General features: G+C 39.0%; 2 protein-coding genes across 2 annotated transcripts in view; both read right to left on the bottom strand.

The window, feature by feature from the left end:
* The window catches only part of LOC116666048 (translation initiation factor IF-2-like), a 407644-nt gene that overhangs the window by 304244 nt on the left and 84758 nt on the right, over window positions 1-18642 (bottom strand). The window lies entirely within an intron of this gene.
* Window positions 187-18642, bottom strand: part of LOC102510024 (zinc finger protein 728) — a 62235-nt gene continuing 43779 nt past the window's right edge. The window contains exons 8-10 of the mRNA XM_032487412.1: window positions 10518-10641; window positions 10117-10212; window positions 187-5921 (exon numbers count right to left, since the gene is read on the bottom strand). Of these exons, the coding sequence (XP_032343303.1) occupies window positions 4477-5921; window positions 10117-10212; window positions 10518-10641 (1665 nt within the window). The 3' untranslated portion in view covers window positions 187-4476. The remainder of the gene's footprint in view (window positions 5922-10116; window positions 10213-10517; window positions 10642-18642) is intronic.

Below are 18642 nucleotides of genomic sequence, written 5' to 3'. Positions count from 1 at the left end.
GGCAGTAGTTACACAGGTGCTACTGCTTTTCTCTATTTTAGTCAAGGTTTAAAAGCATAAAACAGAACTTGGAAAAATGAGATGAAAGACAATTCAGGAATAAAACCAAAAACTAGATACCACATAGCAAAAAGATAAAATGGGAGTCAACAAACTACAGCCTGTGGCCCAAATGCGGCCTGTTGCTCGTTTTTGTGAATCAGTTTTATTGGAACACAGCCACGCCCACTTGCTTACAGATCAGGATTTCTCAACCTCAGGACTGCTGACATCCTGGACCAGATAATTCTGCTGGAGGTGGGGCAGGGAGTGGGGTGTGGGGAGGGTGTTTAGCAGCATCCCCGACGCCAGCAGCACCTCCCTTTATAGTGACAACCGGAAATGTCTCTGGACAGTCTGCTGGGGCCGGGGGCAGGGATGGCAAAATGACCCCTGGTTTATGTACTACGTGTTTTCACATTAGGAAGGCAGAGTATGACCACAAACCCTAAAGTACTTATTATCTGGTCTTTCACAATAAAGTTTGACTCCTTTTGTCATATAAAGGAAATACATGCTAGACTAAGAAAACAAACCACGACCTGACAAAACAATTTCCTAGTTTCTACAAATTGCTTCAAAAACTACTCCAATTATAAAATGAATGGATAAAAACAAGCAAGTCATAGAAATACAATTTAAATGACTCTCAGGCATGGTAGATAAGATGCTCACCCTCACTGGCAGCTAGGAAAATGCAAATTGAAGGCACATTTCCCCCCACCCCTCAACTTAACAAAAGTTCAGTCCTGGTTGAAGCTGCTACAAATGGACATAAAATCCTGTAGAGGTTAATGGCGAGTTTCAGAATATAGGACATTAATTATTACATTTTAAATGTGCTATGTTGTAAGGCAGGGAATCCAACCGTTAGGAATCCATCCACTTTACAGAAACACCAACATGTACAGTAAAATTGTTTTGTACGATTTGTAAAAATAACTCTCATTGGTAGAATGGACTGCATGTATAATAGTTTGTCTCTCTTAGGTCAGTGATGAAAGCTAAATGGTTACGTCTGTAGGTTCCAGTGGGAAGGCAGGCCGTGGAGTGTTACCAAGTGAGAAAAGGCGGCTGTGCTTCAGCCTGTCAGCACAACCCCATTCGAGCTACACCCTCCCCACCAGGACCCGATCACCAACAAACATCCCTGGTGTGGGGATGAGAATATGGAAAAAGCATGGGAGGGTTTTGACACTGGCACTTCAGGGAATAAGTATGGACTGCTTTTCTTTTCTTTTTTCCTTCCTGTTTAAACCTTTGCAGTACACCTCTTATTTCTGGTAAAACATGTTATATGACATTTACAATTCAACAAATGTTAATGATTGTAACAGAACCAAGTACACCTAGTTTTACCTGGCTTTTAAAGTTTTTCAAGTCTTCTAAAGGGCACATGTTCCCGTAGAATACTATGTACAACTTTCAAGAACAGACTTAAGAATAAATATACCAGTGTAGAAAAAATTTGGTAATCACTTCCCTCTTTTAAAAAATGCTCAAATTTTTGTTATAAACTGCCTTCCAATGGATTGACTGATAGTTAGCTATGGCCAATTTAATCACATAATACATGTTTACATTAAACTTACTTAAAGTATGTATTCTAAAGCATGGGGCAAAGCTGGAACCCACTGAATGGTGACTATTCCAAATGCTATGAATGTCTAGACCATGAGGTGTGATTAAATGGACCAGAACAGTGACATCACAGCCCCTGAACACACATGCGCTGTAACAGTTTACTACTTTCAGTAAGTTATTTTAGTGTCTAGTTTTCAATGTGCAATGCTACACTTACACATTTCTTATAATCTGACAGGTCAGATAATGAACCATTTTATTCTGGATTTAAAAAACCCTATTTTCTTCTAAAGGGCTGCTAGATTTGACTTGCTATTTTAATTGGAATATTCATTATGAGTACAATGGATTATTTTTATAGCTGATTTGACCTGGAAGCTGTCCTTTTCCAAATGTGGTATAAGGGGTCTGCTGGCCTCATGGCTGATACTCTGTATCTTAAAGACTTAGAAGATTTTATCTGTAAGATACTCTAGTATAAGAGGAATTATATAGTGTAGCTCTTTAATCACTTTCTTCTTGGTTCTTAACTATGCTCAGAAAAATATTTTTCCTGGATTTCAGACATACTATAAAAAACTGAATATAAACATACATTATAAAATGCTGAATGTAAACAAGCATTTCCCACATCTTACCAAATCGAAGTTGTGCATATATATCCACATATATGTTTAAGAAAATACTTAAGAAAATGCTTTTTCCATAATTTCATATATACTATAAAAAGCTGAATATAAACATTTTCTCATCCTACTAAAGTTGAATAAATGTGAAATATGAAAATGTGAAATATGAAAATATTATTTTCCAGGACTCAGATATATTCTATAAAGTGAATATAAACTTAGGTAAGCATAAAATTTCTTATTTAGCACAAGTCCAGGCACAGGGCAATTCTGAGTTGTTTCATCAGCTCAACAATGTCAAGGACACAGGTAATTCCCATCTATTGCTTGTGCCAACCTCAGCTTCTGCCTCCTCTGGCTTCAAAATGGCCACAACCCACGTTATCCCACAGACGTACAGGCGTGCATCCTGTGTGTAGGAAGATTTCCTTTTACATTGTTAGTAAAGAAAATTTAACTGAAGCTCACGTGCAGAGCTTTGCTTAGATCTTCTGTGGCCAGGGCTGTTTCACATATGCAAAGCCGTTAGGAGGGCAAGCATCCTGCACGTAGACTTAGGTGGGTAGCAGGCAAGCCTGGCAAAGGGCGAATGGTGAACACCAACGGCCAGGCAACCAAGTGTCCACCATATTGACACCGCCTTATTTCTTGATCTTCATTTCTGTAGTTACGTATCCTTTCTCACTTACGAAGCTTGAGTTTTTTCTTTTCAGGTTGCAATCTTTTTCATTTCAAAAGTTTTCAAGGTGTTTTTTTTTTGCGGGGGGGGGGCTCTCCACTTTGTTAGAGTACTTCAACATACTAGAGTTGAATGCGTGTTCAGTCACTCTCTCATTCCTCTGATCAACAAATCTTCTCTGGGAACCTACGAGGAACTGTTCCAAGTAGTGTACCAAGTACAGTGAAGTGAGGATGCATCCTGGCTTTTAATTGTCCGTTTCTACATATACTGAAGTTAAATTCTCCTAGAGTCATGCTCTGGTTGCTTGCTACAGATTTCAACTGAAGTTGTTTCTGTCATTCATTAGTAATGATAATTTGCTTGGATTTCCTTTTTAATATAAAACGATAGGCATCTTTTAAATTTCTCTGTGGAGAAATGGATTTTGGCTAAGGCTTTATTTCCTAATTCTCCAGAAAAGAGGTAAGAGATTGTGGCATGTCTGTTTTTTGGAAGGTTTAAAAAAAAAAAATCATCTAAATCTTCCCCCTGACCTCACAGCAACCCACTTCCATTCTGCTGGGGTTCTTTACATGATGAACCCCCTGACAGGGAAAGGGGCAACATGTGAATGAAAGCTTCAGTTTTTAATTTTTCTCCAGAAAGAGCTGACATCCCTCAAAGAGATGAGGTAAGGTGTTGATATAGTCACTGCACACATGCGGCCTTCCTCTCATCTTGACATACACAATTATGAAAAAAAGTAACAATAAAGCAGCTCTTATTTAAACGTTCAGTATGAGCCAGACACTATTCTAAGGGATACTATGTACACAATGCTACTAAGAAACATGGTGCTAATACTACTAGCTTATAAGTGAGAAAATTAAGCTTATAAATGAGAAAAGTAAGTGGCCCTATAAAAATGAGTTATAATGATGAAGGCAAGAAAACACTAAATATTGGTTAAATCTTCTCCAACTCTGATTCAGTTCAGGTTAATTTTAGAGAATGAGCTTGCAAATGCTTGACAAGAATTGAGTGGAATGGAACAATCTGCGTTTTTAACATTAATGTAGCCTTCCTTTAGTACGAATTATCAGATGAATAACTTGTTAACTGAAGCAAATTGGTGTCCCACATATGTATTTGTCTTATGAATCCTCTGATTTCCCCTGAGGGCTAATGACTTGATGTTAAGTTTGAATGATTCATGTCTCTAACACATTCACTATCTTCCTAATAATAAGTCCTCCCACTTCCCTTATATTCGTGGAGTGTTTTCTACTTTTTCACCAGTTGAACTCTGACGTCTGATAAACTGTGAAATGCAAACCCCTCCTAATTCTTAACATTTAGGTGGTTTCTCATCAGTAATAAATGTCAAACTCTGGCCCCTAAATAAAGAAGGCCTCACATCCACATAAGAACTCTGATACTGAGTAAACAGTTCTCTCTAAATGCTTCCTTATAATCATTCCTTATAATCAGATGGGGTTTTATGATTTACTAATATGAATTTTCAGGTGCCAAATTCTGGGCCTTCATTCTGGGTACATTTCTTCATTCACTCCTCTGTCCGGTATGAATTCTCTGATGTTGACTGAGGTGTGAGCCACGAATGAAGGCCTTCCCACAGTCCTTACATTCATAGGGTTTCTTACCCGAGTGAATTTTCTGGTGTCGATTCAGTTCCGAGCCCCGACCAAAGGCCTTCCCGCATTCCTTACACTCATAGGGCTTTTCGCCCGTATGACTTCTCGCATGATGAGTGAGCTCTGACCTTCGAATAAAAGCCTTCCCACATTCCTTACATTTATGAGGTCTCTCACCCGTGTGAACTTTTTGATGTCGAATCAGTTCTGTGCTACAAGTAAAGGCCATTTTACATTCCCTGCATTTATAGGGTTTCTCCCCAGAGTGAGCTCTCTGGTGTCGAGAAAGTTCTGAGCCCCGGCGAAAGGCCTTCCCACATTCCTTACACTTATATGGCTTCTCCCCGGTATGGACACTCTGATGGCGAACAAGGTGTGAATCGGAGACGAAAGCTTTCCCACATTCCTTACATTTATGAGGTTTCTCACCAGTGTGAATTCTTTGATGGAGATTCAGTTGTGAGGCGCAGCTGTAAACCTTGCCACATTCCTTACACTCGTAGCGTCTCTCACCAGTGTGAATTATCTGATGAAGACTAAGTTGTGTGTCGTAACGGAAAGCTTTCCCACATTCCTTGCATTTATGGGGTTTCTCACCAGTATGGATTCTCTGATGTCGAAAAAGGTGCGAGGGACGGGTAAAGGCTTTCCCGCATTCCTTACATTCATAGTATTTCTCATCAGTATGGATTCTCTGGTGTAAATTAAGTTGTGAGGTAGATGGAAAGGCCTTCCCACACTCCGTGCATTTATACGGTTTCTCACCTACGTGAATCCTTTGATGTTTTCTAAGTTGTGAGCTAGAATGAAAGCCTTTCCCACACTCCTTACATTTATGAGGTTTCTCAGCAGTATTAATGCTTTGAGATTTAGTCATTTCAGAGTCACGAAGAAAGGCACATTTCTTATTATCATTACTTTTTTTGCTTCCATGAATTCTCTGATGCTTAACCAAGTCTGACCTACTACTAAAGGCTTTCCCACATTCTCCACATTTAGAGCCTTTTTCCTTATGACGACGTCCTCCCTGTCGACTGCGGTGTGGCTGGCACCTGAAAGCCTCATTACATTCCTTGGATTCACAGGATTTGGCTCCAGCATGAACTGCCCGAGGTGCTCTACGATCTGTGCGCTGGATGGAAGCGAACCTTTCTCTAGAGGCTATTACGGCTTGTCTAAAACGCTCCTCCGGCAGCCTCTCCACGCGGCACTTGACCTCTCTGTTACTCCTGACCCTGGTGCACTCAAGGTGAGAACGTGTAGGTCTTTCTGTTACTTCCGGTTGCAAAGATTGAATTTCATAGCTCTCCTCCTTTAGAGAGAAATTCTTAGCTTCTCTTCTGGACTTCCAACCTGTAGGATAACAAGAAGGAAAACAGTATTTTCATGTTGCAGAAGAAGGAAAAGTTCTAAGGTAGGAATAACAAACTAGAAACAGCGAATAATTTAAATAGCTCTTAACACTGCACTGCAATTTGAAAAAAGGGGAATTGGGAAAATAATAAAGAAGGTGAAGGGAGCTTGTGAAGGAAGTGATTCTTTCATCTCTGGTGAGAACTGAGTCAGCTGGGGACCCTGTTAAAAAATACGATTTCCAGACACTACTCAGCCATGAAAAAAAAAAAATGCCATTTGCAGCAACACGTATGGACCTAAAGATCATCATTCTATGAGAAGTGGCCGGAAATAGAAAAATACCATATGACATTATTCACATGTGGAATCTAAAAAATAAATAAATAAAATAGAACATCTGATGTCCAGGAACCACCAAAGACTAAGTAAACGGGAATCTAAAGGAGCAGGACGTTGTATCTAACAGCAGTCCTCTCACGTGCAGCCTCAAATAGAGCCAGACTTTGCCTCCTTCTCTCTGCTACTAACTCTAGTGGAGTCACTTTGTCCAAAGCCATCCCTCACCAAGATTAACAAAACACTATCCTCATGCATCTCCCTGCTTCCACTGTTGCCCCTGTCACCCCACAGCCAACACAGTAGTCAGGATGTTCTTGCTAAAATAAGTCAGATCCTGCCAGTCTTCTGATCAAAAACATCCACTGGATTTCCTTCTCATACAAAGTAAAAGTCAAAACCCTGATGTGGTCTACAGGGCCTTCCCTGAACTTGTCCTGCACTACCTCTTTCTGACCTCAATGCCTGTCTCCTCCCCGTAGCTGACTCTGCTCCAGCTCCTTGACCAGCTGGATGTTCACATGTGCCAAGTACGCCTCTCCCTCAGAGTCTCTGCCTGCAAATGTCTCCCCTGAGATATCACTACGGCTCATTCAATGACTTCATTCTGACCTCAATTCAAATGCCAACTCAAGAGACCACTCTTTACAAAACAAGACCCACATCACTATTTTTTTTTTGCAGTGCACTTAACCACATGCCATTTTATCTATTTCCCAACATTATTATGAAACCTTTCAAAGGAACAGAAAAATAACAAGAATTGGACAGTGAACCACCATGTTCCCAGTACCTAGATTCGACAGTCAACATTCGGCCCCTACTTGCCTTACCACACATCTGTCCCTCCTTCTCTCCAGTATCTGGACCCTGCTTCCCTGCTCACCTTCATTTGAAGAGCTCTCACCTTCACGCAGCATGAGCCCACTCTACTGGCCTCCATTTGACTCCCACAAAATGCCAATGACTGTCTCATCTTAGACCCCTTCAGGAAATGTTTCATCCTCCATGAACGTTCTCTGTTCCAGGATCTCTGCATGGCCAGCTCCTCTCATTCTAAGTATCTTATTTTCTGTCATGTATACTGTTCTTTGCCCTCAATCTTTTCCTCAATTATGGAATTACATATTTGTTCATCAGTTTATCTACCGGTATAACTTCTCCCCAAATGGCCTAGAACTAACCGAATTTTTATTTTACTCTCCATGATATAACCAATTCCAATCCCCAGCATACAGTTCAGTTCACGTTAAATAATCTAATCCCCAGATGAAGGGAATTCAGATGGAAATAAAGAGAAACGTGCTGACGATGATGAGCTTAGGAGAGTGACCTGAGATGCAGAGATATCACTCCACATCACTAAATAGCTTTTAATTATTTAACTGGTGACGGAGGTGTCTTCTGCCCAGCTTCAACGTGCTCTCCCTACATCACTCCTCACGCCTGTGGCAGCGAAGCATAAACAAGCCAGCACCATTAAGAGTACGTCCGCGCATGTGCCTGCACCCGTCTCCTAGAATACCGACAGTTTTACACAATAAAAATCTTATGTAATCCTGAGAAAATGCCAGTGGAAATCAAGGATACTATGGCAACCACTTACAAGAGATTGTATGGTATTGTGACAACACATTCTAGAGCCAGAATGCTCGGGTGTGAATCCTAGTCCCACAATTTGCTGGCCTTCTGACACTGGACAGTTAACTACTCAGATACCAAGAAGGGCTGCTCTGAGATAAGGAGATGCTTGTTCTCCAGGTGCTCAGTGTAAGGTGTCAGAGCTTTAGGCAGGCACCCCGCTGCTTGGGCTATCCCCCTTGCTCTTGTTATGGTCCTGGGTGGCTGGACTGGCCCAGAGCAGGATGCAGAAAAGATAAACAGCTGGGAAGCCTGGAAAGATGAATAACCCTGGCACAACTGGTGAGCAGAGAAGTTCTTCTGTGACTAACACATGGTCTGTCTGTGGGATCTAATGAAAATGCCACTTACACTGGGGATGCTCTGATTTTGTCCTTGGGAGAAGAGTACTATGCAAGTTCTATAAGTGACTGGTAAAATAATGGCTTTTTATGTTGTATGGGAAGTTCCAGACATCAGATATCAGAAGATGCTATTACTTCAAATATTTTGGAAAAACAATCTGTCAGAAAAAAAAAAAAAAAAACTGCAAAAAGCATGGACTGGAATCATAATTATGGACCTTAGAGGAATGTTCACAGCGAAAAAGTAACATCCAACAAGGATGCTCACATTGCTCTGTCCCGTGCACTCACTCATGAATGCTAAAAAACCGTTCCTCTAAATCAATCTCAAATCTCTCCACTTTTTCCATTGCACAGTTAATTTAGCACAAGTACAAATAAAATAGAAAAAAAAATAGAGAAAATCAATGTAACTATAAGTTGATTCTTTGAAGGGATCAACAAAAGTGACAACTTTAAACTGGATGACTGATCAAAGGAGAAAGAGAGGACTCACACTAATACCGGGAATGAAAGAGGGGATATTACTACCAACCCTACAGAAATAAAAAGCATTACAAGGTAATATATGGACAACTATACGCAGCAACTTAGACAACCTAGATGAAATGGACAAAGTCCCGGAAAGGCACAACTACCAAAACTGACTCAAAAGGAAAGGGAACAACTGAAAAGACCTGTAACAAAGAGATTGAATAATAATTTTAAAACTTTCCCACAAAGAAAAGCCCAGGACCAGATGGCTCCACTGCTGAATGTATTAAACACTTAAAGAAAAGTTAATACAAATCCTTCACCAACACTTCCAGGAAACAGAAGAGGAGGGAATACTTCTCAATGAATTCTGAGGCCACTACTACCCTGATACCAAAACCAGAAAAAGGCACCACAAGAAAACTATAGATTAATATTCACTGTTTAATATAGACACAGAAGTCCTCAACAGATAAAACCAACCTAAATCCACCAATAAATAGAAAGGGTTAGAGACACCATGACCAAGTGTGATTTACCTGGGCAAAGCAAGGTTGGTTTAACAGCCAAAAATGTATCAGCGCAATATACCATATTATCAGAACAAAGGACCAAGACCACATATCTCAATATATGCAGAAAAAGTAGTTAACAAGAGCATCCAAAAAACCCTTTCATGATAAAAACATTCAACTAGGAAAAGGGAAGCATTATTCATAACAGCCTAAAAGTGGAAAACAAACCAAATGTCCATCAATCAATGAACAGATAAACAAAATGTGGGATAGTCATAACTTGGCAATATAAATAAAGTACTAGTATATGCTTCAACATATATGAACCTTGAAAACATTCTAACTGAAAGACGCCAGTCACAAAAGACTACATAGTGTGTGATTTCATTAATATGAAATGTCTAGAACAGCCAGTCTACAGACGGAAGGTAGATTAGTGGTTGTCTAGTGCTGACTGTGGGGAGTTACTGCTAATGGGCATGGGATTTAATGGCAGGATGAAGAAAATGTTTTAAAATTAGATTGTTGTCATGGTTACAAAACTCTGAAAATACTAAAAACCACTGAACTGTATACTCTAAATGAATGAGTTGTATTGCATGTCGATTATATGTCAATAAAGCTATTTTAAAAAGTCAGAACAAAACTGGACCCAAAGTGCAGGGAAAATGATTGTCTCAAGGGAAGGAGGAAGGCACTTCCTTCCCAAAATCAGAGGGGATATGAGGAAGGGTGGCAAGAAAGTGGGAAGTGGAGTAAAAATTTGGGGGCTCATGCTGAAACATCCTTGCTTTCATCTCCAGATCTCAGGATTTTTCAGGGATCTTTCTTACCAGCATCTCAGGAGTGTCACAGGCCAGCTGGGTGACCACCATTACTCACCTGGGCACCATTCTTTTGACTCTTTGCTCTTAACCATCCAAGGGTCCTTCCCCTGCTCCAATAAGGAGATCACATCTGGCTTAGAATCTGAAAATCCTATTCAAGGAGGGGAGAAAAAGGACTAAGTTAATGTGTGGCTATCTCAGAATTAAAATCAGTCCATGATTATCAAGAAAGCAGAATAAGTAAAGTAAAGGTCAGAGGAAAGGGTGAAGGTCAGAAGAATGAAAAAGATAAAGTTGTCCAATGGAACAGCCAATTTCTAACTTCACAAGGGACAAAGCATTCTTTGATCAGCAAGAATCATTAATTCAGCCAGGCACTTGGAAAGCACTCATGAGAAATTTATAACAAAGATTCCAGAAGGCTGACTCTGAATTTTGGAGGGCAGATAAACTCACCCAGTGAGAGCAGGTTGTCATAACTCTCCAACATTACATCTCGGTACAAATCCTTCTGAGCAGAAAGCAAGCCTTCCCACTCCTTTTGAGAGAAGTAAATGGCCACATCTTTGAACTTCAAGTCCTGAAACCACAAATAAAAATACACAGAAATTAATGGACAAAACTTTGTAACAGGATAAAAGAAAATGGATAAAGCAATTCAATAAGGGAAAACAGGCTTGGCTGGACCTTTCAACACAGATGGGTCAGTGTGGAAACAAGGATGATCACAGCACACATTCCTGGTGCACACATCCTTCTCTTTTGTTTGAAACTGAGATATAGTTGATGTACTATAATGTTTCAGGTATACAAAAATAGTGACTCACAATTTTTAAAGCTTATATTTCATTTACAGTTATTATAAAATAATGGTTATATTCCCTGTGTTGTACAAATCATTCTTAAACATGCCTGCAACTACAGATATAACCTCTTGGCATCATTCTCTACCGTTATCACCCAGGTCTAGGAATAAACAAAGGTCAGATAATTGGTGTTTCCCAATTAAATGAAACTGTACACGCAAGTACACAGCACATGCTACGTTCAGCACACAATACTTCTGTCTCCTTCCATTCTTTCATTTAAAAAAAATGTTTAAAAGTTCAAATATATCTTTAAAAATGTCCATCTCTGGCAAGGAGGGCATAGCTCAGTGGTAGAGTGCATGCTTAGCATGCATGAGGTCATGGGTTTGATCCCCAATACCTCCGTTAAATTAAAAAAAAAATAAACAAATGAACCTAATTACCTCCCCTACAAAAAACAAACAAAAAATGTCTATCTCTGAAAATAGGATTTGAACATAACTTACATGATTTAATAACTTCTTAAAAACTCAGACTCACAAATATACTAGAATATTTAATCCTAATCATTTTCCATGTCACCACAAGTAGACATCATTTTTACTGGCTGACCAACACCCCCATCTTATGTAGTCAATGTTCATATTTTGCAGCACTAGGTTAGACAAGTTTTTTAAAATCCTTTTGAAGTTCTGAGAGTCATTACTTTTCAATAATTTATACACGTGGTTAAACTGTTCCTTTTACAATAAATCATCCCTAACTATTCTTTCCTTGTTCCTTAGCTATCAGAGCTGATGAAGTAAAATCCAGATGATGTGACCCAAGATGAGCATACACTAGGCAAGTTCAAAATGGACCCGAGACTCCTTGGAATATCATATAACTATACAGTGAATCTGTCATTTCTCCTGTCATATTCCTAGTCTAAAAAACCTGAGTTAAAGACATGGACAAATACTGAGAATGTAATGAATTATTATCAGTTACCTTCTTGTCTAATTGGAAAACTCAAATTCGCAACATGGAATCTCACTTAACCCCTCACCTCCACTTTATGCAATCCCAGGTCTCATGAGGGAGGTACCAAATTTCCAGCAAGGGTTGGTTTTCCCATCCCATCAGTACTTCTAGTAGAAGGATCTGCACGGAAGGAATGCTAAGTGGTTTTCTGAATGAATAACTAAGGATTTGCTGGAGATGAGAGGAACCCTTAGGGGACAGCAGCCCAAAGCAGCATCACTCACTGGAATGGGAAGAACTGGGGAACAAAAGTTCCTTGGAGGGGCTCAGAAATGTAGGCAGTTTCAAGAAAAAGAAATACACTGTTCAAATCTTCCAAATTAACAAATGCATTCCATGAAGGAGAGAAGACACATCAATTCATATAAACAATGGCTTTTAGAGTTGCAAAATCAGATCATTTATATCCTGCGTTCATCCTAGAGAAATGCAGAGCTTGAAAAGTCAAAGGAGGAAGAAGCAAGAGTAGCCCCAAGTCACCAGACTGAGCTCAGAGTCCCCAAAGGACTGTGTGTGCACGTGCATGTGCACGCGTGCGCGCGCGCTCTCGCTCGCTCGCTCTCTCTCGATATCTCGATATTTAGGGGACAATAACAAACCTTTGCTTTCCTTGAACCCCAGGGAATCCAACTATACATAATGTATTCAGAAGAAATATCTTTTTCACCATCAGAAGCTCATCTGAACCCAGAAGGGCCTACTCTGACCTGCCCTGGGCAGACCCTTGTTCTGTCTACAACCTGGGAGACACTGCGCTCCTCAGCCATGGAGGCAACCCAAAGACATGATGGAGCTCTCAGGCCCAGGAGCACAGGGTATTTGGGCAGGCCCAGAGCTGGACGGTTTCTGCAACAGAGGTCTCCAGCCTCCTCCAGGCCTAAGACTCAGTACATCAGGTACCTCCTTGGCTTTGTTTCCATGTCCCAGTATTAGGAACTTTAGAACCGAAATGGAAACCTCTTTCCACAAAGATCCTGTCCAGAGTCACCAATACTGAGCCAGACCACCACCAAGATCGGCAGGTCCTGACTTGCCTCAGCCAAGCTCAACTGGATGCAGGTTGCAGCGGCTTTACGTGAAACCATGGTTCTCAGAATCCTCATGCCCAGCACATCCTGGTTCCCATCCAAGGCTTTCCTGCCCGACATTATTCCTTCTCACCCCTACCCTCCGCCTCACTGCCTGACAAGCAGTGCTCACTGTGTCTCAAGTACAATGATTGTGCATTAAGCACTTTAATTTCCTGGCGCCTTGTATGTATTAATCCTCAGGAGAGGCTCACAAATATTAATTCAAAGGAAGCTTTAGCTTAGAGAAGTGTTATCATTTACTCAAATATGCAGTCAGCAAGGGCACTGCTGGGCTTTAAATCTACAGCTGAATGCCTTCCACTTCTGGCTCCTGCATATGCAGTCAGGGGTTTCCTGATCCTCTGAAAGAAACCTGAGCTGGACTCTGCACTTACAGGAGCAGAAAATGCTCGGTCTGCTCTGTTTGGCACTGCAGAGCACAGCACTCTATGAGGGGAAATCAAAGGCAGAAGGGAAAGGGCGGAAAAAAGCGGTTCTGCAGACAAAATTCCTTTATCCAGAAATATTCATCAAAATCCCCCATGGCTCTGCCTCTGCATGGGCACTGGGGACACGATGACTCTGACTCAGCACCTGTCCTTAAAAGCTCAGAATCAGGGAGGGAAACAGAAAAGCAGAGACAGTCACAGGGCATCAAGCTCTGTGGGGGGCTGGTTACCACAACCAAATCAGCAGCTGAAAAATAATGTACGGAATAGTAAAAAGATTTTAAGGGAATGTAATGATGAGCTGATAAGGAAGGAGAGAGGCTAAAACTGAGTCAGAATGGGAACCAACAGGGTGTGCTGAGCCACTGACGCTGATTTTACCAAGAGAACCTCTGCTGAGCCCAGATGTCTCGTAAGCTTTGATATGCGTGACCTTAAAGGGTCAGGAGAGACAAGACCAAGCCACAGCTGGCCCAGGTGAAGTCCAACTGGTCTGCACTACAAAGACCTGGGCGCTCGGGACCAGGCCCTCAGGGTAAGGGAAAGTAGAAGCAGCAATCCTATTCTCAGGCTGCAAGGAAAATTGCCTGACTTGAACTCTGGCTGTTGGTGGAAGGAAAACATTCTCCCCTGAGGAACTGTAACCACAAATCAGTCCTCACACTGGTCGGGGCTCACATGCATATTACTAAAGTGAATCTAAAAATCCCACCATCTATGAAACTACTTTCAGGTGGTTCTGGTTTGTCAGTGCTCCGGGCAGAAGCAAACCCAGATGTGTCCTAGAGGAACAACCTTCCATCAGACCCCAAGAATCCATGGGTAGGATTCCAAGGAAAATGACCAAAGAGTCAAAAATAATAAAACAGCACAACATTGTGAATGCACTAAATGCCACCGAACTGTACACTTTAAAATGGTTAATTGTATGTTATGTGAATTTCACCTAAATAAAAGTTAAATAAAAATGAAACATGCAAAGAGGCATAATTCCATGATCAGAGAGTCAGGAAAATGAATTGTTTCAACTTTCCATTATATTTGAAAATTTCCATAATAAAATGTGGGAGTTGAAAAGATCACACCAACAAAAATTCATATATTATATAGATAATGACAGAATGTAAGAAAGGTATATTACATATATTTTTTTTTAAAAAGGTAAGGTAGTAAGAAACAAAACTCTATAAAAATAACAGGTAGATTTGAAAGAAAAAGAATTAAAACTTAGAATAAAAAACTACTTAAAATTAAATCACACAAGAGCTGGAATAAATATCTCTGAAGAGAAAAATTTCCGGACTGAAGGATTTAAAAAGAAATTGTGCAGAATGCTGTCGAAGACAATGTGGGAAAGTAAAAGAGAGGTTAAGAAGATAAGGTAGGAGGATTTAACAGATATCTAACTAGACTTCTGGGAGAAAAAAGAGAACTGAGAAAAAGGTAGTAATTAAAGACATAACAGCTAAGAAATTTTCATAACTGGCAAAAGAAGGCATTATTCAGAAGTTAAATGAGTCTCAAACAGAATAAATAAAAAGAAATCCCAGACAGTTATATCAAAACTACAGAGCATTAAAAGAGAATATATTAAAAGCAATTTGATAAAGACAGATTGTCTACAAAAGAACAACAGTCTGACTGACAAATCTCTTTTCAACAGCAATAATGTGCACCACAGATAACAAAATAAAAATTATCTCTCACAAGTGAGGACAAAGACATTTTCAAAAAACCAAGGAACAGAAATGTATTAAAATATTTACTTCCACCTAAAGGAAAGTGATGCCAGATAGAGTCTGAGACATAAGAATGGTGAATGGCGCCATTCTTTAAGATGGCAAATACGCAGATAACCTAAGCTAATATTCGATATATAAAATAATAAAAATGTGGGGGGAGGATATAGCTCAAGTGGTAGAGCGCATGCTTGGCATACACAAGGTCCTAGTTCAATCCATAGGACCTCCTCTAAAAATAAAACACGTAAGTAAACCTAGTTACCTGCCCCCTGCCCCAAAGAAATAAAATTTAAAAAACAATAAAGATTTTATGGGTTTAGAAAAAGAAATCAACGAAAGAAAAATACTTGACAACAATATAAGCCTTTTGATCAGCTGGAATCTCTAGTTCCTTACACTATGCAGCAAGAGCATAAAGATGTTCTTTAGTTTTAGACAATGGTAGGAAAATATGTTAAAATGTCTAAGGTAAACAATAAACAAAAATAGTTTATAACTTTCAAATTCACAGAAAGGAAAAGGGGGTGAGAGAATAAAATACAGAAGAGGTAGAATAAATAACACAAACTAAATCAACAATGATACTTTCAATTATATCAGTAATTACAAGCACTGTATAGACTAAATGCTCTCATTAAAAGACAAAGCTGATCAAAAACCAAAGCCCAGTTATATGCTGTTTATAAGAAACACATCCAAAACTTAAGCCTCCAGAAAGACTGGAAACAAAAGGCTAGCAGATAACTTGTGTACACACCTAACAAATAATAAATATACATCATACACATACACACACATAGAAGAAAAAGGAAGAGGATTATGACAGATAAGCCCTCACCATAGTGGGAGATTTAACATACCTCTCAAAATAACCAACAGATATAACAGACAAAAAGTCAGTAAAAATAGAGAATATTTAAATAACAAAATTAATAAGCTTGATTTAATGGCCACATACAGAAAAATGCACCCAATTCAAATAATATTCAGCGCAATCATATCTGGAAGATTCAGAAAAACTGACTACATTGGACCTTAACACAAAACACAAACATTTTTCATGAATACACGCTAATAAAAAGATGTTCATTAACAGGATTGCCTACGGCTGAGGTGGTACAGGATGGAATGGAAGAGATATAAATAAATCATCAAACAAGAGAACAACCTTGCTCAAACCATTAACAATATGCCATGAAGTGAAGATAATGATTAACACTGTACTCGATACCACCCCATCCTACCAAGGGAGTAAGACAAATGAAGAGAAGGGTACACTATAACATATTTTATGAGGCTAGAACAGAAGTCAGCAAACTTCTTCTGTAAAGGGCCAAATAGAAAACATTTTAGACGCTGTGGGTGATACCATCTCTTTCAACTACTTGACTCTGTCACTGCAGCTTGGAAGCAGCCAAACATGTTACATGAACAAATAAGTGTGACTATGTTCCAATAAAGCCTTATTTACGGACACTGAACTGTAATTAATATAATTTTCATATGTCATAAAATATTATCTCTCTTTTGATGTTTTTCCCCAATCATTTAAAATGTAGAAAACATTCTTGGCTTGCAGGTCAGGGCCAGTTTGCTGACTCCTAGGCTAGAGTAACCTTGACAGTTTTATAAGTTGCATAAAGATTTCATGCAAAATGGAAATTATAGGCCAAACTTACACATGCTACAGATGTAAAAATTCTAAGTAAATTATTAGCTGAATTCAGCATTATGTAAAAAAAAGTGTAACACGTCATAGCCAAGTTAGGTTTTTCCTGATAAAACCAGGTATAAATGATTTTAGAAATCAATTTAAGTTATTAAGCAATTAACAAATTAAAAGAGAAAACCTGTATGATCACCTCAAGAGATGTAGAAAGGCATTTAAAAAAATTAAATATTCATTTGTGATCAAAAACTCAGCAAATTAGGAATAAAAAGCAATGTCTCCCACCTGATAAAGAACATCTTTAAAGAAAACAACAAAACACCAAGAGAAAAAGTCATAAATAAAAGTAAAATATCAGGGGGAGGGTATAGCTCAAGTGGCAGCACAAGTCTTGGGTTCAATCCCCAGTACTTCTTCTAATAAATAAATAAACCTAATTACCTCCCTCCCCTGCCAAAAAACAAAATTAAAATAAATAAATTTAAAAAATAAATAAAAGTGAAGTATCAAAAGAATCTCCTCTAAAGCTGGGACTAAGATAAAGGTGCCCACATTCACTAGCTAATACTGTTCTGGGAGGTGGAGCCAGTGCAATAACACAAGAATTAACACTAAATAAAGGTTGAAAAAAGAAAGAAAACATCAATACTTATAGATAATACAATTATTTATAGACAAAAGGTGTTTTCATTCATCAATGATATGATTATCTAAGTTAGATGACCCCAAATCCAAAACAGTCTACAAGATATTAGAATAAATCAGAGTTCAGCAAATTGGATGAACACAAAATCATTATCTAAAAATCAATTTCATGTCTGGATACAAGAAATAATGACTAAATTTACACTTATGGTCAATTAATCTACAACAAAGACGGCAAGAATATACAATGGAAAAAAGATAGTCTCTTCAATAAGTGGTGCTGGGAAAACTGGACAGCGACATGTAAAAGAATGAAATTACAACATTCTCTAACACCATATACAAAAATAAACTCTAAATAGATTAAAGACCTAAATGTAAGACCAGATACTATAAAACTCTAGAGGAAAACGTAGGCAGAACACTCTTTGACATAAATTGCAGCAATATTTTTTTCAAACCAGCTCCTAGGGTAATGGAAATAAAAACAAACAAATGGGACCTAATTAAACTTAAAAGCTTTTGCACAGCTAAGGATACCATCAACATTACGAAGAGACAACCTACAAAATGGGAGAAAATATTTGCAAATGACACAACTGACAAGGGACTAATTTCCAAAATATACAAACACTTAATACACCTTAATATCAAAAAAACAAACAACCCCATCAAAAAATGGGCAGAAGACCTAAATAGACATTTTACCAAAGAAGACATCCAAATGGCCAACAGGCACTTGAAAAGATGCTTGATATCACTAATTAATAGAGAAATACAAATCAAAACTACAATGAGGTATCACCTCACTCTCACCAGTCAGAATGGCCATCTTTAAAAGGTCTATAAATAATAAATGCTGGAGAGGGTGCAGAGAAAAGGGAACCCTCCTACACTGTTGGTGGGAATGTAAATTAGTACAACCACTATGGAGGACAGTAGGAGGTTCCTTAAAAAACTAACAATAGATTTACCATACGATCCAGCAGTCCCTCTCCTGGGCACATATTCAGACAAAACTATAATTCAAAAAGACACATGCACCCCACAGCAACACTATGTACAATAGCTAGGACATGAAAACAACCTAAATGTCCCTCAACAGATGAATGGATAAAGAAGATGTGGTATATATATACCAAATAATACTCAGCCATAAAAAAGAATGAAATGC

The sequence above is a fragment of the Camelus ferus genome, chromosome 9, assembly GCF_009834535.1.
Source record: "Camelus ferus isolate YT-003-E chromosome 9, BCGSAC_Cfer_1.0, whole genome shotgun sequence".
Classification (NCBI taxonomy): Eukaryota; Metazoa; Chordata; class Mammalia; order Artiodactyla; family Camelidae; genus Camelus; species Camelus ferus.
This window is presented reverse-complemented; position numbering and strand designations above follow the sequence as displayed.